Raw genomic sequence first — 21637 nt, 5'->3', positions numbered from 1 at the left:
AAGGTGCTGGGATGTGTGCACACCATTAAGTTAGAAACCACCGCGCTCGCAGCCAGCCGTGCTGCGCAGAGGCAAACTGCCACAGTTTTTTCCCTGTTAATCCACTGCGATATTTCAGTGATTACTGTCCATCCCCCCCAGGATCACAGGTTCCTTTCAGCTTTTTCAAGCTGAAAATGCTGGCAGCGTTAGGGCAGCAGTATCAAACGCAGCACAAGCGCTTTCCCGACGCAGGGATGACCGGTTGGGAGGAGCTGCCTGACCAAGGAGGCGGAAGGATCATTATCCTCAGCTCATTATTAATCCCAAGGAAGTGGAGTTTGTGGAAATGACTGGTTTTACTACATGCTGGAAAAACATTAGTCATACGCGTATTTTTTAATAAGTAACATAGTTCCGCTGGGCCTGGAATTTCCACAGCACTGGAAAAGGATTAACAGTCTGTCCACTAACCAGGATGTTTGAAACATCAGCATCTGCAGGGTAAGAGCAGGTCAAAAAGTTTAAGAAAAAAGCATTTCTCGCAGTCTATGCAGACTCTGGCCTGGAGCCCTTCTCTCCCCTTGCTCACTGTTCCCGGCTAGTGGAAACATCAGCCAGATGTGCATGGGATAGGTGAGATCGCTTTCCGAAGAAATGTCTCTCTTCTCTAAGTCACATGTACCTAAAATTAATTGCATCTTTTGCGTATTTGCAGAAGAATTTCATTTTCCAAGGCAGGCTATTAGGACTTTTGAATCACCCTGAGAGATGCCAAGCAAACACTGACTCATATTTTGGAGCTAAATCACCATTCTTCCGAAATCCCAGGGACAAAGCGGTAGGTGTGGAAAACAGCTTCATGCATCATCAGTAACTTTTATTTATTTCAAAAACACCTTCGTTATCGTCATGCTGGCTTGGTCACACACGCCTTGGGAAAGCCAACACCCAAAACAGCAGAGAAAAGCACATTCAGTATAGCAGGGAGCAGGAAACCTTCTTCCTTCCTCCTCCTCGCAGATCACAGGAGGAGGTGGTTTGGCCTCAACCCAGCTACTCGAGTCATCAGAGTAATAAACTGAATAATAAAGATATCCTACCTCCCAGTCGTTAGTTACTTAATGACCACCGAGTTCTCTGGGCGGTGAGCAGCTCCGTGAAACCTGCTGGAGCTGGAGCAGGAGGTGGGGAGCAGCGGCAGGGAGGACGAGCAGCCAGCTCCGGGGGAAAAGGGTTTTCCCATGGGGCAGGAGAAGCAGAATGAAGAGCCGTCAGGGTAAGACGCACCTGAATGTCAGCGACCACCTGGCAGGGGCTGAGGACACGGAGCTCCTGAGCAGGACCACAAAGCCAGCCAGCACCTTCCCTGTCACCAAGTCTGTAATCCGCCAGCAGAGTTGTGGCAGATAATGCAACAAAACCTGGCTTACCTGTCCCTAAGGCCACTGCTGTTGTATATTTGCTTTGCAAATCCCGCCAGAAATGGCAGAGCCATTAGGCTAGCTCATGGATTACTTGGATCACCAACCACTCTTTCCTTCCAGAAGTGTCTGGCCTTCTAGAAAGGAAAAAAAAAAAAAAAAAAAGCTGGTTACAGATCAGCACGCACAACAGGCATGGAAATAAACTCTTAGTCACAAGTTTGCCCTTCTGATAAGGGTGCCCAGACTCGAGAGCAGACAAGCCCAGCCAGGCGCCGTGTCTGGTTAGTGAGGAACCAGGGCTCACAGTTTGCATGGCAATCAAACCTCTGCCTCTACCATGCGGATCTGAAGCGGAGAGGGTATGAATCAGAGCTGAGATCTGCAAGGAGTGGTCACAGTGTCTGAAAGCAGAGAAAGCCGAGCTCCAGCCCTTCCCTCCACAGCTCTCCGGCCGCCTCTCCCCTGCGCTCCCAGCGCTGGCAGATCTCTGTCGAGGGCAGGCAGCACGACTGCTTCACTTTACAGAAAACGAAACTGAAGAAGTTAGCAGGGTACTAATTACTTACCTTAAAATGTTGTTTAATTATCTTCCTTGTTCTTTAGTTATCTTCATTTTAAATCATTTAATCACTAGAGTATCCAATATTTTGCTTAGCGAGGGGTAGATGAGCCTACCCAGGTCCAGGCATAAGTTTAAGCACCTAGCTCTAGGACCTACCTTTGAAACTGCAGCAGCTCTGCACATGTTCCAACTTACTCTCTTTTTTAATAGAAAAGCAGTGTAGAGAGAAAAACACTGTCAGTAGAGGGCTTGTGAGACTACCACCATCTATGCTTTGACCATCAAAAAGGCTATTGTGGATGTTGTCTATCTAGACTTCAGTGAAGCCTTTGACACGGTTTCCCACAGCATTCTCCTGGAGAAACTGGCTGCTCATGGCTTGGACGGGTGTACTCTTCACTGGGTAAAGAACGGGCTGGATGGCCGGGCCCAAAGAGTGGTGGTGAATGGAGTTTACTCCAGTTGGCGGCCGGTCACAAGCGGTGTTCCCCAGGGCTCTGTGTTGGGGCCAGTTCTGTTTAATATCTTTATCAATGATGTGGGCGAAGGGATGGAGTGCACCCTCAGTAAGTTTGCAGATGACACCAAGTTGTGCGGGAGTGTTGATCTGCTTGAGGGGAGGAAGGCTCTGCAGAGGGACCTGGACAGGCTGGATCGATGGGCTGGGGCCAATTGTATGGGGTTCAACAAGGCCAAGTGCCAGGTCCTGCACTTGGGCCACAGCAACCCCATGCAATGCTACAGGCTTGGGGAAGAGTGGCTGGAAAGCTGCCCAGCAGAGAAGGACCTGTGCATGCTGGTTGACAGCCACCTGAATATGAGCCAGCAGTGTGCCCAGGTGGCCAAGAAAGCCAATGGCATCCTGGCTTGCATCAGGAATAGTGTGGCCAGCAGGACTAGGGAAGTGATCGTGCCCCTGTACTCGGCACTGGTGAGGCTGCACCTCGAATCCTGTGTTCAGTTTTGGGCCCCTCACTCCAAGAGAGACATTGAGGGGCTGGAGCGTGTCCAGAGAAGGGCAACGAAGCTGGTGAAGGGTCTGGAGCACAAGGCTGATGGGGAGCGGCTGAGGGAACTGGGGTTGTTCAGCCTGGAGAAAAGGAGGCTGAGGGGAGACCTTCTCGCTCTCTACAACTCCCTGAAAGGAGGTTGTAGAGAGGTGGGGGTCGGTCTCTTCTCCCAGGTAACAAGTGATAGGATGAGAGGAAATGGCCTCAAGTTGCACCAGGGGAGGTTTAGACTGGATATTAGGAAATTTTACTTCACCGAAAGGGTTGTCAAGCATTGGAACAGGCTGCCCAGGGAAGTGGTTGAGTTGCCATCCCTGGAGGTATTTAAAAGACGTTTGGATGAGGTGCTTAGGGACATGGCTTAGTGGTGGAATTGGTAGTGTTAGGTTTACGGTTGGACTCGATGATCTTAAAGGTCTTTTCCAACCTTTACAATTCTGTGATTCTGTGATTCTGTGAAATGAGGAACAAAGATAGATAGACTTTTTTTTATATATATACATATATGTGTATGTATATATATATATATAAAAATTACAGATGAGAATAATAGATTAGCACAAGCCTTCAGGGATGAAATCAGGGTGGCTCATAACTGAAATCAGTCAGAGCCAAGAGGGTTCAAAGCATCAAAATAGTACAAGGCATCAAAAACAGCTCCAGAAATGAGAGGGAGACACAGGAAAGTCTAAAGCGGGGAAGCAAAGCAAGTAGAGGATGGGCAAAAAGAAAGTTAACGGATACCTCCATCATCCCAGAAAGCTCTAGAAATTCTCCCAAGCCATCTCTGAACCCCTAGCAAGTACCTTCCAAAATCTAGGCAAGAAGAGTGGTTCCCAGGTGATGGAAGAAAAACAAATGACGCACCTGCCTTCAACAGGGGAGGAAAGAGTTACTGCGGGGACCCTCGTGCTACGAAAATCTGAGCCGCCCCAGGCAGCAATGCTGTAGGGAAGGACCTGGCACATACACAGGTCTGTGACTGGAATGGAGAACATGGCCGCAGAAGAGACAAGGGGAAGTTCGTGGTGGGATGAGCGCCGGGAGGGCTGCGCGCAGGACGCAGTGGGGAAGCGCGGCACCTCGCTTCTGGGCTGGGGCAGGCAAGGAGAGGCTCGAGGAGAGAGCAATAAGAAAAAGAGATTTATAAGACAGGATCTGAAGGAATTTTCTTTTTTTCTAAGGGAAAAAAAGCAAGACCAAGAGGCCCATGACAAACAGTCTTCAAGTAGATTAAAAAGGCTGCTAGAACAAGGGCAGCGATTAACCGCTCTGTGTGTCTCCCAGAGCCAAGACAAGACGCAATCCCCTTCCTGCGCCGGGGAAAGCTGGGCAGGCTACCAGCACCTACGTTGTCCTGGAAAGTCAGAGCTCTCATCACATCGGAGCACCAACCCGCTGGAAAAGAGGAGTCCCAACTTTCTGATGACACCTGCTATTTGCTTTCAGCCCCGGAAAGCCAGTTCAGTCCCCAGAGAGGTGCAAACTCCCTTCCCCGTGTACCCCGAGGCGCGCCTGCACGCGTGCCCAAGGACAAAAGCAGCGGCAGCTTCCTGGGAGCTCTGAGGGGCTGCGAACCCTCCTTCGCTGGCAGCTCAGAGAGGGCTTGCACATCAAGGTTGCACATCATCACCCATCAAGGCAGCCTGCAAGTCGCTCATCCCGGCGGCGCAAAGAGAAAGAGCAAAGTTGAGATCGTCTCCCAAAACTGACTTCTGCTCGGCGGTGGAGCCCGGCCTGTGTTTCTCCCGAGCCGAGAGGGCTCCTGTCTCTCTTGCCCCTCGCCTCCGGGGGCTGCCCGTACCCCCCCTGCGCCGAGCGGGCGGCGAGCCGGGGGAAAGCACCGGGACAGCGGCACTGAGGCACCACAGCGCAGGGCCCGGCCGCTGTGCCGCGCTGCCCGCCCTCCCGGGGAGGGACAGCCCGAGGCACACCGCGGTGCGCAGGGGAGCTTCTCCGCCGCCCCGGCCCAAGGCCGCGCCGCCTGCCGGGCCCCGCTCCCGCAGCAGCGGCGTCTCTCACGGAAGGCGTCCGCCTCCCACGAGCGACCTCGGCGTTCTGTGGGACACGGTACGCGGCATTCCAGAAGCAGTCGTGCGCTCACAAGGAGAGCGCACGCCCAGCCCCTTCCGACCAGCCGCGGGCGCTGCGGGGATCCACGCCGAGGGGCCCGGCTCCCCGCGGCCCCTCCCGCCCCACGCAGGAGGACACGGTGGGGCGGGCACCCAGCCAAGGGCTGCCCAGCTGCCCGCTTTGGGGGCGAGACCCCCATTGTAAGGGGTCACTGCACCACCGCCACCCCCCACCCAGCGCCTCGCAGGCTGCCACGCGTGGGACAGCCGCGCCGGGGGCACGTCCTTCCCTTCCCGTGGTTCTGGGGACACGGCCGCGGCTGCCGGCGTGGAGAGAGGGGCGCGTGGGGCTCCGCGCTCAGGGCGTGACGCAACACCGCGCGCCCACGCGCTCGCCTTATATGGCAGCGTGCGGGAGCCCTGGGCGGCCCGGCCCGCGCTGCCCCGCGCGTGGGGGAACCCCGCCGCCCCCCGGCCCCATGGCTGACAGCCGCGGCTGAACCAGCCCGAGCGACCCCGGGAGGGGAGGGGAGGGGAGGGGAGGGGAGGGAGGCGACGGGGCCACCAACCCCCGCGCCGTGACGTGACGTCCGTGGGAACAGAACGCTCCCTTCGCTGACGTCACCAGCGGAAAACCTCCGCCGGGCGAGACCACTCCACGGCGGCGAGGGGGGGAAGGGGGATGCGCTGCCGCGGGGCGCGGCACCCCCCGGGGCCACGACCCCCCCCCGCGGCAGCGGGAGTGCGCGGAGCGGCCGCGGGAGACGCCGCCCCGCCGGTCCCCGCGGGCGAGCTCGGTGCGGGCGGCGGCGCCCGCGGTGCGTCCGTCCCCCCCCGGGTGCGGGTGGTAGGTGCCGGATGTACCGGCCGCGCGGGGCGCCGCCGCCGCCTCTATAAGCGCCGCCGCGGGGCGGGCGCGGGAGCCGCTGCTCGACTCGTCCCGACCCGTCCCGTCCCGACCCGACCCGACCCGCCTCGCCGGGAGCATGTACCAGAGCCCTGCGCGCTGCCTCTGCTCGGCGCTGCCCGCCCTCTGCTGCGCCCCCGCCTCGGCCTCTCTCCTGCCGCCGCCGCGGCCCCGCGCCCCCCCGCCGCCCCTCGGCCCCGCCGCCCCGCGGGCAGCAGCAGCAGCGGGCGGCCCGCCCGCCCCGGGGGCGCCGCCCCGCACAGGTGGGTACGGGGGGAGCGGGGTGCGGGACCGCCCCGGGGTGCGGCTGCAGGCAGCGGGCGGAGGGGCCGGCGGGGTTGCCGGCGGGTTTGCAGGCGGGGGGCTCCGGAGCGCTGGCTCCGGTTACCCAGGCCGCTGGGGCCGGGCTGCCGCAGTCGGAACGGAAACATCGCCGTTCTCCTCCCCGGATCACCCCCTGGCAGCGCGGGTAGCTGTCCCTTCGCGACGCACCTCTACCCCAAAACTTGGGCCGACCCTTTAGCTTTAAGGCAGTAGCCGTGGGTTGCGCTCACTAAGCGTGAGCAAGTGACATCCAGCCGCGAAAGGGCGGGCGCTGCCAGGCGACCCGCCTGTGCTGCAGGGCAGGAGGGTGTCGGCGGGCTGGCGACAGGGCCGGCCCTGCGCCCGGATGCGGGCTGGCTGCGCGGAGTACACCCGCGTGCTGCCGGGGTGGCTCTTCTGGTGTCCACCTGGGCCAGTGTCTTCATCCCGCTGCCGGACGCGTGCTGTCGGCTACCTGAGCCGCTCTCTTCTCCGGTCTTGTACTTTGGCTAGGATGGACTTGACGCGCAGTGGTTTTGTTTCTACTGGAGACGGTGTGTGGGAAGAGCCCAGCTTACCCTCGGGCAGGCAAAGGCAGTGATGCTAAGCCAGCAGGTTCCTGCTTGCCTGCACTGTTAGGTATCAATGATTACGCCCTGTTCTTCGTTCCCAAAGTGAGACTTGGTAAGCGTTCAAGGTCCCACGTGTCCTTGGGTGCACGCTCTGCCTGGAGTCCATGTGAGGACAACACCTGGGCATGCACCACGCTCCCTCCCCTCTGCCCGCTGACCTGCGGCGAGGCTCTGAGCGGAGCGGTGATGCACCCGCCGGGCCCCTGCAGTTGAGATACAGCCTTAAGCTGCGCCTGTCGACAAGCAGCTTGCCTCTGACAGGGGCTGAAAATGCACACCCGGAGGAGAGGCTCCCGGTGAAAGCTGGGGCAGCGGCCACCTTTGCTCCAGGCTGCTGCTGGTGGGAGAGGTGCTATGTCTGACACCCTTTATGCAATATCTGGGGCTGTATTACTTACTTGGCATGCAGGAGATCCACTTTTCCCCTACTGTCCTCAGCTGGGGTTGGGGTGAAATGTGTTTGTTCCCTGTTGGTGCTGTTACAGGAGGGGTCTACGAGCCGGGCTGGGGCAGGGTGCTTCCATTCCTCCTGTTGAAGCCAGGCCAGGATGCCAAACGGCAGGATTGAAGCTTCACGGAGCTACAGGGAAGAGGAGCATATGTGCCTGTGAGCTGGCAGAGTCGAGCTCATGATTAGAGCACTCATGAGGAAAAGGGTTTCCAGAGCTTGTGCCAAGAACTGATCCTGTGTATTACTCGGGGCAGGATTTGAGGTTCCCTCCTCTTTCTGGTGTTGCTTGTTGACTAGGCAGCACCTCCCTTGCTGTGACAAGCTCTCACAACTCCCCTGTGCGTAAGACTGGCCTAGGTGCCAAAATGAGGACTTGAACTCCAAGCGGCAGCGACTGCCGCTTTGCATGCGGGTGGCCTAGGGCTGCAATCCCATTTCTGGCCCAAACAAGGCTATACCTGTAGTATGATACCCTGTAGCGTAGGATTTGTCACGTGGGGATGGCGTCTGCCAAGTTTCTCCTAGAACTGGGGTTGCAGGGAGGGCATCTCTGGCTGCTGCTGGCCTCCTCGGCTGTGGAGGCTAATGCAACTACAGACCAGGCTGCAGGTGTGGTGGAGCCGTTCACCTGGCAGTGAAATCCCTGCAGCGAACAAGGTGGGGGCTCTCAGCCAAAAGCAGGGCTGGGAGGTAGGAGATGAAAGGAAGGGAAACCAGAATGCTGTTCACCTTACCCAAAAGGTAAGGGCCCTGGCTCTGATACCCCCTCTGCAGCCCCCTGGTCTGCCTGCACGCTGCAGCCCGCATCTTTGAAGCAAAGTCCTTAAAATAAAGTCTGTGACTGCTTGTTGCCTGAGATCCTAGGAGTTCATCTCTTCTCTGCTATTGCTGGCTGACACAAGAAACCTTGAACTTTGCACTCTATTCTTCTGAAGTTTAATGAACAGTTTAAACTCTTCCCCTGCCCCTACTGTGCTGAGGCACCACCCTTGCTGAGAGGAAGGCTTTTTTTTTTTTTTACTTTAAGCACCTTGAATAGTAATTGCTGAGCTGGCATTCCCGATTGCAACATCACGCCAAAAGAACCGCTTCTGTGTTCACCACCCACTGCTAAAGTGCAAGCTCAGGAGTCCGCTTGTTCCTCTGCATACACCAGCACTGCGGTGTCACAGCACTGGCAGCAGATGTTATCCCAGCAAGTCACAGGTCATTTAACTTGGACTGTAAGGATCTCAGAACGGTGACCTTGTACTTGCCTCACTGCCACAGACATGTTAAGCATTGCAAAAATAACAAATGGATTTTGTGTTTGGAGTTTCAATGTTCAGGTTGCTGGTCTGGCCCCTGTTCTGCAGAACAATTCTGTCTGTGCTGTGATGGTTTCAGCGCTTTGGGGACAAAGAACTTGTGCAGTTCATCAGTCATCTTAAGCTGGAGTCTTCCCGCAGGAGTCCCCCTTCAGCCAAGGACTCCCAAGCCACCTACAACAGGCCTGGAAGTGTTTGATTACAGCCCAGGCCCTCTTTCACCCAACCTTCCCTGGGCTCTCAAAAGAAGACAGAAGCTCTTTTTCCTTCCTGAGACATTACTGACTTTAAAAGCTGTCAGATCTGTGCTGCAGCTGAGCCGTAGCACAGCCTGTGCGGGTTAGGCTATGCCTGACTCCCCATAAAGAGCTGGATATACCCCATGACCCCAGGGACGATGAGATTTAGACAGTACTCTGGCTTTGTGTGCAGCTTGGCAGGTGCACGACTGCAGTTGGACTTCATCCTGCTGTAACAGATGTAAGCTGCTCAGAGCTTCAGGGTAGAGTTTTGGCTCCAGATGCATTGCACCTAGCTTGTCCCATTCAACATCCTCCCTCTCATTCAGGTCAAGCAATGAGCAGCCGAGGCTCTTGCTAATGGCTGCTTGGAGCGGATTACCTTCCCGTTATTCCTTTGGAGAGCCCTGCATGAGCCATGTTCATCCACAGCAGGGGCTGTGCAGAAGGCACTGCCTCTGCATGGGCTTCCCACTGCCTGGCTAGTGCTGTGCCAGGGGGCAAGGGCAGGGGCGTGCATTTGGGGCCAGAGCTGTGCAGGGCTCGTGGCTGTACTCAGCTGCTGACGGCATCCCTGAGGTAGCAGAAAGCACCATGTACTTCTCTCCAGTTGTAGCACTTAACTATGGGTTGTACCTACCCCAAAAATAGGCAAGGAGCTCCCTGTGGAGCTTTCATTAAAAGCTCTATTGATTTCTTTGGGTTTCTGCATGGCTGTCTGGCAGCTCTGGTCACATGTGAGCTGGACCCTTCTGTAACCAGTACAGAGCATGCTTTCGTTCCTGTTCCCCATCCCCTCGCAGCCGTGTCAGCGTCCTGCTTAGGGATTTCATATCGCTTCCCTCAGTATTAAATGGCATTTCTTCTACTTCAGCAGTACTTGGCTTCTTTACGAGAACTGTAAACTAAGAAAGACTGCAGAAACTGAAACGCTTTAAATGCAGTTCCCCTAGAAAGACATTCATGCTTGTGAGCCCAAGCTCACACCTCAGTTTGAGGAACTCCTGGTACTTTAACTAAAAGGGTGGAGGTGGGGAGAGATGTTCTACATCCAATTTAAATTCCCAGTTTACGACTTTCTTAGAACTGTTCAGAGGCACTATTCCACTGGCTTACACATACAAAACATACATTAAAGCAAGTATTTTTTAGTGTCTTTAGGAAAATGGGTACTTCTGAAGACAAGGATGTGAGGCTTCTGCTGCGGGGTCTTTCTTCTCTCTTTTACTCCTTCTGTTTAGTGAACTGTTAGGGCTTCCATCTTCCTGCCTTCCCCTCTAGCCAGGTCTGTCACTATCATATGTCTGTCACCAGCTCTTACGATTGGTAATGCTGTAGCTCAGGCTAGCAAAGGCTGAACATGCAAGTGTTGGGTAGCACCCCACATCTGCTGCAAGATGTGAGTGTGAGATGACAAGTCTCTTCCGTTTTTAAGTAACTCAAAGATACAAATAAACTTACTTAAAAACTGCTGTGGGCCAACAGCAATGCAACACTGCAGTTCTTTTGCTCAATATTACCTTTGGAAAATGCATTCAGAGTAAGTTGAGACAACCACAAAACTCTGTCAGTGTTGCCTCACGTGCAAGTTGCTGTGGTGCAAGCGCTGCTCCTGCTGCCCATATTTGAAGAGGAACCAAGTGTCCAGGCACCGCTACTCGAGCAGAGCGCCGAGCATGGGAAAGTGCAAACACAGCCTCTTCCCACGTATTCCCCGCGCGTTGCGGCAAGGTGGGCACTTCAGAGCAAAGCCGTCCCCCTGAGGAAGTGTTGGAAGAGATCTAGGGGCAGGCATGGCCGTGCCAAGGACTTGCTGCGGAGATGTGCAGGAATATCATGAATTCTGCAAACTCCTCCACAGCTACCCTGAAGCCGGGCCCTTGACACTAACTCCTCTCCTGTGTGTTGGCAGTAAGCGAGCCTAAGGGCATTTGCAGCTGCAGGGTGGTACTGGTTGTGCTCTTGTGAAGTGGGAGAAGGAGGTATTTTATGGCACAGTAGTCATGAGGGCTGCAGTCTGAAAGGGATGGCCCTGCTGCTTGTCCCCTGAGGGAAGAGGGCTGCAGCAACCTTCTGCATGTAAGCCAAAGGGCAAAACAGAGCGGGGGACACACAGACCCCCCCGTGGCAGCTGTGGCCCTATGTGGGATGGGGGGACCTCCCTGCAGGAGACACGGGGCTGGGGGGTTCTAACTGCTAGCAGGCACTAACAGGGAGAGCTGGGGCACAGCTGCTTATTTACAGGATGCATGCTTAAGATGGCCAAAGGAGCAGGAGGTCCTGGGGAGCACTGCAGGACCGCAGGGCGTGCTGGAAGCTGCCGAGCTGGGGCACAGCGCAAAGGAGCGAGGGGCCGAAGGGAGAAAGGAGGGTGAGGGGAATGAGCACAGGGGCGTGAAGGGGAGCTGGCGGGACCCCCTCTCCACTCTACGTCCCGAGGTCTAAGCCAGCAGAAGCATCTGGCCGCTCTGCACTCATGAAAACGTTGCTGCTTTTGGAGCAAATGAAGCTGTGATCGAGATTCCTGTTAAATATTAACCTGAGGGAATGAGTCACCCTGCTTGCTGCTCTGCAGGCAGGAGGCCCGCAGCCCGGCAGCATCCCAAATAGGCACAGGGTAGCCAGCCGTGCAGAGTGCTGTCTCCGTTAGAGACAAATGCTGCACATGAAATAAGGAGCAGACAGTATTTGTCTACCTGCAGGGCTCTCCTCTGTGAGGAGGGAAAAAGTACACTCTATTCTGTTTCCTACAACACGTGCAGAAGTTAATCTTAGCCCTGCTATTCTGGATGAAAGACTCCTTTCTTCCCTTAGGAGACACCTGCACGATGTCCTAAACCAGACCATTTGCATGCTGCAGAGGTTAGCAAGCCCTGATAATAAGCAAAACGCGATGAGACTGTGGACAGAACTAACCCTATCTCTGCGTCCTTCTTATTTTATCTCAGATTCAGGAACAGGCTCCTGCACGAACCACAAATTGCTGGCACTGTAACCAGGTTATCTGTAAGGCACCGAAGTGGTGAGAAGAGTCAAGTGGTGAGAAGGTGGGCATCTCTAACACCATTTTTTCCTTTCCAGTGTGTTCCATGGGAAACAGCACCAGCCGGCTCTACAGCGCACTCGCCAAGACGCTGAGCAGCAGTGCCGTGTCCCAGCACCAGGACTGCCTGGAGCAGCTGGATTCAGCACGGCTGGATCCTATAGACCCCAAGGATTTGCTGGAGGAATGTCAGCTCGTTCTGCAGAAACGGCCACCCCGGTTTCAGAGGGACTTTGTGGACCTGAAGAAGAACGCTGCCAGTAACCACCGCCCCATTCGGGTCATGCAGTGGAACATCCTTGCCCAAGGTAGGAGCTGCCTCTAAGCTCAAGGTGTGACCTTGAGATCAAATGCAGCAATGAAAACCTTTAAATGCCTACAACTATGTCTACATAGTTAGGCATGCCTGGGACTGGCAGAGTGGTGAATTACGTGAGGCACAACTGACTGAGGGCCGGGGGAGATTTTCAGCACTTGAAACAGTGGTTTGCCTTCTGTTGTACAGGAAAGGAAAAAAAAAAGTCTCTCCTTGCAACTGTGATGCCAAAGGTAGCTCTGAATGCCTGTCTTAATTGAACACAGTATACTCAAAAAGCTGTGACCCATCACTTTTAGATAGTTGTTAACCCCCAGAAAAGACCCATCCTTCCCTGAGTTTTATTCTTTGCAAAGCTTCTCTACAGTTTTCTAATTAGTTTATCAGTGAACTATTCAGGGATTTAGATCTGTTACGAGAATTCCTAATTCTTCAAAATAATTTTAACTGATTTTTTTCTCGGACCCCTAAAATCAAGGCTGTAAATTGACTTATGCAACAGCCTCATCTTAAAGTCTTTTGGAGTGGGAAATCCTCCACGTAGGGACTGCCTTAATGTTCTGCAGTTAAGTCACTCCTGTCCCACTGCATTTTTTCTTAGGCTTAAGCTGTGGCAGCCCCATGCGGAAGCACTTGCCACAGTGTACTGACTTTTGGGAAGAGGGGGAAGAAGTCTTTAGTCTAACTTGTATCTGTAAAGGGAACTTAATTTTTTTTGGAGAGACTTCAGTGTTTTGAGAAGGGGTTCTCACACCCATTGGCAAGCCTGGCACCCTTAAAGTCAGCAGCTACTCCTGAAAAACCCATCACCTGCACGTAAACTGATGTACATGCATTTTACAGAGAAAGCAAAGTGTTGCGAAAGCCTCATGCCATTTCCCATTGCCTCGTGCCCTCTTGCACTGTGGCAGACTGCCTGCTCTCGTGCGGGGCTGCAAGCAGCCGCTGGCTGCTGCAAGGTGGCAGCTGGCTCCCGACAGCAGAGCCTTGCCTCTGGCCTCCGCAAAACCTGGAGGAAGACAGCCCCTTTCAGCTATCGGTAACTTTTTTTTTTTTCCCCTCCTCTTGCCTGCTAATTTCAGCTCTCGGAGAAGGCAAAGACAACTTTGTTCAGTGCCCCATGGAAGCTCTGAAATGGGAAGAGAGGAAGTGCCTCATCCTGGAGGAAATCCTCGCGTACAAGCCCGACATCTTGTGCCTGCAAGAAGTCGACCACTACTTTGACACCTTTGAGCCACTCCTCAGCCGACTCGGCTACCAGTGTACTTTCTTCCCGAAGCCGTGGTCCCCGTGCCTAGATGTGGAGCAGAACAACGGGCCGGATGGCTGCGCCTTGTTTTTCCTCAAAGACCGCTTTGAGCTCATCAACAGTGCTAACATCCGGCTAACTGCCATGAAGCTGAAGACCAACCAAGTGGCCATAGCTCAGACGCTGAAGTGCAATGAAACTGGAAGACTGTTCTGCATTGCTGTCACTCACCTGAAAGCCCGTACTGGCTGGGAGAGGTTTCGGTCTGCGCAAGGCTGCGATCTCCTCCAGAACCTGAAGACTATTACCCAAGGTGCGAAGATCCCTCTGATCATCTGCGGAGACTTCAACGCAGAGCCAACTGAGGAGGTCTACAGAGAATTTTCCAACTCCAGCCTCAACTTAAACAGTGCGTACAAGCTGCTGAGCCCTGACGGGCAGTCAGAGCCGCCGTACACCACCTGGAAGATCCGGCCCTCAGGAGAGTGCCGGCACACGCTGGATTATATCTGGTATTCCCAGCATGCCTTGAATGTGAACTCAGCCCTGGGCTTGCTGACTGAAGAGCAAATTGGGCCCAACAGGCTGCCATCATTCAATTACCCTTCTGATCACCTGTCTCTGGTGTGTGACTTTAGTTTTAATCAAGATCCCGACAGACTGCTGTAATGTGTTGGAATGTCACCTGGTATTGCAGTGTCTTAACTCACCACTATTTTATTTTAGAGAAAACTTTTGAAGCTGGAAGCTACTGAAGGATGAGGAAATACTGTTGACTAAACATTCTTTTGGGCGGCACTTGTTTGGAGTTACACTTGCTGTTCAGCACTTGTTAAATCTGGGGCCTCCAAGGGAGGAAGAAAGGAGTCAGTGTTCTCGTGGTGTTCTTGCCACATTGGGGTTTGAAAACCGGAAGGCAAATAAGCTTTATCCTTTCACTAACCCCTGTGTTTAAGGATTTAATCCTCTAATGAATGTGGAAGCCTTAGTATTTAAATCAAAACACTTGTGTTTGTAAAACAACTTGCCCTGACAGCATGCTAATTTTATTTATTTCATTTCAAGCTTGTGGAAGTACCAAAGGGAATGAGGCTCAACTACTCAGTGAGATTATCTTAAATCTTTTTCTGCTGCAATACAAAGGAAGTTTAATGCAGTTTAGACATGAACAAATCTAAGCTCATACTAGTGTTGTCTTCTCATTTTTACATGACTTGAGATGACAATTTCATTAAAAGTGAATGGATAATAGCGCAGTGTGAGGAAGGCCCTTCCAGTAAGAGCAGGTGAGGAAATAGAGGCTAACTACGTCATATAGTAATACCCTCACTTTTCCAGATGAATGTGCATGTGTCCATTACACGCATATGGCCTGTAGGTATGTACACACAGTGACTGGTACCTTTGTCTCTTCTGTGCTTCCCTCCAGAGGACACACCTAAACAGGGAGTATTTCCTCCTCTGCTTCAAGTATTACTTTTCTAAATGGTTTAAATTGTAGTCTTGTCAATCTTGCTGTTTCAGTAAAGGGCCAGTCTTCATGTTGACAGACTTTTATTTATCTTCAGAATCTAAAGCTACACTGGAACCTGTTAGAAGATAAAATTTATTTATTGAGAGAAGTTGGTGATCCTGCATCTGACTTGAAATCATACAGCAACAGTGTTCAGGAGCCTCTTTCCGTGGCCCAGTGAACTCTGGCTAAGCACCTAGGCTACAACAGAGCTGTTAGTATAGTAACTCTTGCGTATGGAGTGGTGCTCATTGGAATGACATAGGTATTGCATATATGGATTGTAAACATGCCACTATGCCAGAAAATGAGGTGGGGAGAGAGGAGGGAAGAGAGACAACAGCTGGAGCTGGGCTGACACTTAGATAGTGGGGAAAGATGAGGCAGAGCAAATAAAGCAGCATTTCCATGTAAAGTAAGGCCCATAGTAACTCTTAAATGTTCCAGGTGTTTATTAATAAAAGTCTTTGGAAAAAAAAGTTATGTCTCTGCTGCCATCTTTTTTCCTTTCCCTATCATAAGTAGGTGATCTGTCTCAACTAGTGACTCTTCAAGCTTCAAGTGAGTGGTGATGCTAACCCATTCCAGACCTCTTTCCCCTGACCCTGCAGTCCTAATCTTACAAGTTGGCACGGCTACTTTGCTTTCATGGCAAGTGCTCCTTCACAAACTTGAAATGCCAGAATTCCACAGGAAGTCTGTAGGGAAGGGAGTTACCTTTAGCGATGTTAAGCTGCTATCTCTCCTAGCTAAAGATGAAGCCTAGGCTCTATAGTACTGTAAAGATGACTCTTTCTGACAGTTGTGTGGAGCTACAAACCTGGCCAGTACTGCAAAGCAGGGTGCAAGTATTCCTCCCTGAGGGCTGCTAAGCATGCCTAGCAGAGGTGGCTCCTCACAAGAGGCAGCTCTATTTGTCACTTTCTTTTAAAACATGTGAAGAGCAAAAAATGCCACAGGTATGTAAACACACCCAGACCGTAAATTTTTGTACTTGTGTTGCTGGTAAGTGAAATAGAGAGTCTGGCAACTGGAAGTCCCAAATTTGCACAAAAACATGCTCCCTTTCAGGCTAACAAATGAAGTACTGTGTTGCACAGCCATAACACACTCTGCATGTGTTCCTGACCCTTGCAGGATGAGGGCAATCATCTGCTTCCAAGCAAAGGAGCTGACGTCCCTCTAACCAGCCTGGGATGCAGGACTCTTCTAGCAAGTGTGGATTTGAAATTCCCCAGGCAGAAGGGATTTTACAACCAAGGAGCCAACTTCCTTGGTGAATACTCATACCAGGCAGATGTGACATATCAACTACTGCCAGCCAGGGCCTCCTTCAGCTGAAATTTCAGAAAGAACAAATTGTGTCCCTGGAAAGCTCCTTTGGGGGAGATGCTGGGACAGAGATGCAACACTCCTAACGCTCCACAGAAAGGCAGACCTTTGAGCACCCCTGCCATAAGCATTTCATACCAGCTAGACTGAGACAGCTTCCTTTTCATGGTGCTGGCTGCCCTCACTTGCTCTCTGAGAGGGCTTCTCCTTTAGGAGAAGTGCTTCTCCTTTAGGGTTATCTTCTCTTAGGATCTTCCCTCAAATGGTCTTTGCAAGGAGGAGAAATAATACAATTGCCCATTAATGGAGGTATCGTCATCTGTAGCTAAACACTTCTAAAAGCAACACCACAATGCAGACCTATAAGATGGTACCTTTAGTAAGTCAACTCCTTGCTCATCTACCACAAAAAGTCACACCAGAAGCTGGAGTTTCCATTCAGACCCTTTTGGCAGCTTCTAGAAGAAACTACACTTGTGGTAGAAAGCTGTGACTTGAGAGCAAGGCTAATACTCTACTCAGATCTGTATTTAAAAAAAAAAAAAAAAATCAAAACCCAAAAAAAACCAAACCAAACAAAAAAACAACAAACAACTCCCCCACCACCAAAAAGCCTTTAATTTCCATTTTACTTTTGCATAAGCAGCTCTGTTTTCCTAAGGACAGCCGAGGGCGTCCATCAATGTGGTACTGTTTCACCACTGCCAGGGCACAGAGCCATAGCACCGATGATGGTAGGCTTTGTTTACCAGCAGGAGCTAAGCTATCGCAGCTACAAAACTCCCACCATCACTCTCGCAGGGTGATACTTGGTATCTGGACAATTCTTAGGCCATTTTACTCAGCCCCTTGCTTTCAACACTAACTCTCCTACAAAAGAAACCGAACTGCAGGGAAACAGCATAATTTGTATGATACTGCCATCACTGCAGAGCTCTTCTGAAGTGGAAAGGGCTAGGATTCTTACTTCACCCGGGACACGTGACAGTAGATGTTCACTGCTTCATGTCCTTAAAGGGCAATTTTGAAGGCGAGGGGAGGGTGGAATAACTGTGAAAAGGCTGGGGACTCTCCCCATCACAAGGCAATTCTTAATATTCTCATAGGAAATCACACATTCCTGCTACAGCACAACGGTGAACCCTTTCTGCTGTATTTTAATAAAAGGTAGACAAGACGCAGAAATTAACTGGTAACTTCCCAGTCAGCTTCACCCTTTTATTCCAGTACTTGCTATAAAATACATTTTGCAGACAGACTCTTTCGGAAAACTTAAGTGAAATATTGCTCTTGCTTTGTTTTATTCAGCAAGAGGCAGGCCTGCAGCACTGAAATGCTTTCGCCCGCTATAAATATCAGTAAATATTTTTCATAGGAAGAAGCAGGAAGGCTTTTAATTTTTTTTCCTGTGTAGCAGTATGACTCGTACAGTAAAAATGTCTTCAAAGGTCGTCTTGTGGCTGTCTGCCTTATAAGCACACCAAGGCTAAAAAAGGTCTCAACAGATCCCTTGCTCTAATCTTGAATAAAAGCTGCATTAGCTTTAGCAGCGACAGGTTTCCCTCACCCTCAAGCTAGCTGAAGGAAGAAATGACCCACTTACTTAATTTGCTGAAAGGCAGAAGCTGTTGCAAGCTTATTAAAACACTCTCTCTCTTGGAGAACAATTACATCAGAAGTAGGTAGTGTCACTTGGATCTTCTTCACTTAATAAGCTTAATACCTGCTATTTGAACTGTCTCTGAGGCAGAAATTGAATTTAGCTTGTTCTGGCTGTGACAATCTGCATACGTAACCGAGATCCCTGCTGCACCTGTCACAGTGAGTAAGAACTGAAGCTTCAGGCAACTTTCAGGCACTTTCTCATCAACTCTTGACTGCCCCTGGCTCCATGATCCTCGATCAGCTCAGATGTAATTCTCTGAAGTCCTCAAGTTGATGAAATCAATTAGCAGAGGATCCCAAGAGCTCAGCCTTCCCTGCAGCACACTTTACCCGGACTGCTTGAGTTGTGTCAAGGCACAGAATGCTTTGCTAAGCAAGATGGACTTTGTCCAAGAGAGAGTAACAAAAACAGTGGTCTCCGGGACGGGATTCCCCTTTCAACTTTTCTTGCCACAACCCAGAAATTCTGATATTCAGATCTTTATTCTGAGTTGCAACTCACAGTTAATTTTTTTCCTGTGGATTACACAGCATTACCCTGTCCCTCCTCTAACTTACCACAGTAGTTATTTGAAAAATAAAAATGTTTGTACTTATATCTGTAAAATCAGTGATACCATGGCTGTATATGTCTCAATGCCTTCTGTATAAAGCATGCTCATTTCACACTGGAGTTTCATTCCACTCATACATCTAGGAAAGTTACTACTTGCCAAGGATGAGTTAAGCCTGGACTCTTCTACATGAGCCACCAGCTTCACATGTAAAAGCTAGTCCCGCTTTCACACGTGGACAAAATAACAGGTTTTTCAACAGGATTGCAGAAGTCTAGGAGTATAGCTAGATACTAACTTCTTCAGTGTTTTAGCATCCCTTTGTCCGTTTCACGTTACAAACCTGACCAAAGCTCCCTCATCCTGAGGTCATGTCCTCCAACACCACCAGTAAAAACATTTCTTGCCCACACAGTAATGAATTATGTCGGCATAAAGCAGCGTGTTGAACAGCGAGCTTGCACAGACCCAGAGAATGATCTGGGACTTTCAGTTACAGGTGGGGAATCTTGCCCCTCTGACATTTGTCTGTAGAAATCCCCAGGGAGAGGCTGCCTCTTGTAAGAAGCATGGCTTTGTTACCTAGATTGCACACCACTTCTGAAGAACAACCGGATCTCAGAACAACTCAGAGGAACCACGTGCACACAAAACAATGCTGAAGAGCTGTGCTTAAGCAGATACGCTGAAATCACTACCTGACTGTGACAAAAAGCCTGTCTGTCCTTACAGCTTGCAGCTAAATTAGAAAAAAAAGTGAGAAGTACAAAGGCATACAAGGAAAGGTTAACAAAAAGGGGCTTCACTGTTTGAAGCTGGGTTAAGTACCCTTTCCATTTCAGTTACAGCACATCCTTATACAGATTGAGATTCTCGCAGCGCTTAACAAACTTCTGATAAAAGTCCTCTGTCAGCCGGTAGCGTATGTGCCACTCGCCAGGTGGCCAGGGGAGAGAGCCAAAGGACCATCACCAGTTCTGTGGCAAGATGCAGCACCAACAGCAACAGCAGTGTCTCAGAGCACAGCTGCGAGCTGCCTATCTCACCAGTAGCAGAGATGTGTGCCTTCATTCCTTTCATTTTTACCATGACATGATGAAGTGTTGGCTCTAACTTAAGAGAAGGAGGTGATCAGCTGGAGATCCTTATCTATTTCCAGGAAGATAGTTTGTCCCCATTTGACTTCCAGTGTGTCTAAATTAGGTGTTGGAAAGGTCTTAACTACAAATACTCCAGAGACAGACATTTCATGCTCTGAGACGCAGCATCTCTCTCTCATATACAATCAAATAACAGCCATTTAGAAAAGGATTTCTTACACAAAAGACTTACAAATGTGGATTTTAAAATGCTATTACTTTCCTCTCTTCTTGTCTTCTAGCTCCAATTTGTTCTACCTGCCTCTCTTCACACTGCTCCATTTCCCTGTACCCAGAACATTAGTGCCTCTCAGATTACCAAATTGGTCAATCCTTTGCCCAGCTTCCCCCTACTTCCCTTTCTGTCCTACCTGTTTCCTGGCGACATAAATCCTCTTCCTTCTCCTACATTTCCTCTTGTGAAGGAGTCTTTGTCCTCTGCCCGAGGCCAGAAACACAGCTTATCTGCAAGAACCTTTGCTTCTTTGGGTTAACTGCTGGTGGAAGGGATTGCTGCCTTCTACACCACACTTTTTTACCTGCTTCAGCTTGTTCATTCATTTGTTCTTAAACTCTGCTTCCCTGTTTAGACTATGAAAAAGAATCTCTTTCTGAAAAGACTTTTGAAGTTCCTATGCTGGCCTGGCTGCATGGAGCTATTCCCACATTTCTTACCAGTCAAAGGGAAGAACGGGGCTTACTGCTAGGACTCTAGAGGTAACTTGTTTTTTCAGTATTAAAAGTTAAAGGGAAAAAATAAGTTCCAATATAAGTATTTAATTCTGGTCTCCTTTATCGTTACTGAAGACCTCAGTTCCAGATTTCTGGTAAAATTGCTCCTCCAGGCATGAAGTACTTAGATGGTCATTTAGACTTAAATTATTTCAAGATTACCTGAGTTCCTGCTCTGAAGACATACCAGGGCATCTCAGTAGGAACTGGGGGTGATGCTGGGCACCTGCCTACCCACAAGCTGATGTGCTGCTTCTCTAGTTAACTGTTGTAGTGCCAGTGTGGTTCCCACAAAAACAGGGCAAGCTACCCTGCATCTATTTTAAGCCAAACTCTTGCACGTGGACTGCAACTATGGAGCAATTTGTGTACTGCGTGTTCTCACCCGAGCCTTACCCTGTAGTAATGTATCATGATACCCATAACTTCAGTACAATTATAAATGGAAAACCTGTTTAGATATTTACTTCATTCAGAAAAAAAGAATCTACCTAAAGTCATGTATTTGTGCTGAAGCCAAAATATTAACAGTTGGAAATGTCAATGGCAACAACATCAAAAGGACCAGCAGTATACCTTAGTATTTCTCTTTTTTTTCCACAGTTTCTACCTACTGGTACTTTCTACTTGCCTCTATGAGGTCATCAGAGAGATTAGTACACTAGAGTAGCGAAGTCTGCTCATTTCTGCCTTTCCTTTGCAGTGCCGTCTTAGGAAATTAAGGTGTAGCTGAAGGAACAGTTAGGTAGTTCACAAAGCTCTAGAAGTTATTGACTCACAGAGTCATTTAAGCAAACCCTGTCTTCTTTGCATTAAAACAATTGAGAGTGCACACAAAGTTATCACCTGTCAGCTGGAGGGCAATAACTTCTTAAGGTACTCAAGTTATTCCACAAGCACTCATGATTAGCCACAATGCAAGAACACTGCATATGCTCACCATCCTGAAAAAGCATAAGAGAACTAGACCCCTGTCAGACGTTACCTCACCAACTACCGCAAGCTTCTCAGATACTTCAATGAAAAATATTTCAGTATACTGTGTGGCAGAGTTGGTCAGCCGTTCGGAGTACCACAGTAGGGAGGAGTTCCAAACTTCCACACTGTATCAGCTATCTTAGGCTGAATGCCTGGAAGATTTCAAATAAGCAGAAAAGAAGGTTAATAGGTTGAAAGGAAAAAATAAAAAATAAAAAGCAGACCAA

At 50.6% G+C, this 21637-nt stretch overlaps 1 protein-coding gene and 1 long non-coding RNA gene across 2 annotated transcripts; one reads left to right on the top strand and one right to left on the bottom strand.

Moving 5' to 3' along the window:
• Window positions 1-400: 400 nt before the first annotated feature.
• Window positions 401-1830, bottom strand: LOC140652230 (uncharacterized). The gene is made up of 3 exons (XR_012042696.1): window positions 1413-1830; window positions 1083-1297; window positions 401-664 (listed from the first exon to the last, which is right to left on the bottom strand). It is a non-coding gene; the product is annotated as an uncharacterized lncRNA (long non-coding RNA).
• A 4070-nt stretch (window positions 1831-5900) lies between these two features.
• NOCT (nocturnin) lies at window positions 5901-15475 on the top strand. Its single transcript, XM_072863481.1, has 3 exons — window positions 5901-6220; window positions 11971-12240; window positions 13331-15475. The coding sequence occupies exons 1-3, from the start codon at window positions 6037-6039 to the stop codon at window positions 14164-14166; spliced, it is 1290 nt and encodes a 429-aa protein (XP_072719582.1). The 5' UTR covers window positions 5901-6036; the 3' UTR covers window positions 14167-15475.
• The last annotated feature ends 6162 nt before the right edge of the window (window positions 15476-21637 follow it).

Source organism: Ciconia boyciana, chromosome 5 (assembly GCF_034638445.1).
Source record: "Ciconia boyciana chromosome 5, ASM3463844v1, whole genome shotgun sequence".
NCBI classification, from domain to species: Eukaryota; Metazoa; Chordata; class Aves; order Ciconiiformes; family Ciconiidae; genus Ciconia; species Ciconia boyciana.
Note: the sequence above shows the minus strand (reverse complement) of the source record. Positions and strands in the feature narration are given on the sequence as shown.

Bases quoted from the DNA above. Each gene is read 5' to 3' on its own strand.
- NOCT (XM_072863481.1), top strand. From the start codon at position 6,037: ATGTACCAGAGCCCTGCGCGCTGCCTCTGCTCGGCGCTGCCCGCCCTC. The intron at 6,221-11,970 runs GTGGGTACGGGG...TTTCCTTTCCAG, and splicing joins GGGGGCGCCGCCCCGCACAG to TGTGTTCCATGGGAAACAGC. The intron at 12,241-13,330 runs GTAGGAGCTGCC...TGCTAATTTCAG, and splicing joins GTGGAACATCCTTGCCCAAG to CTCTCGGAGAAGGCAAAGAC.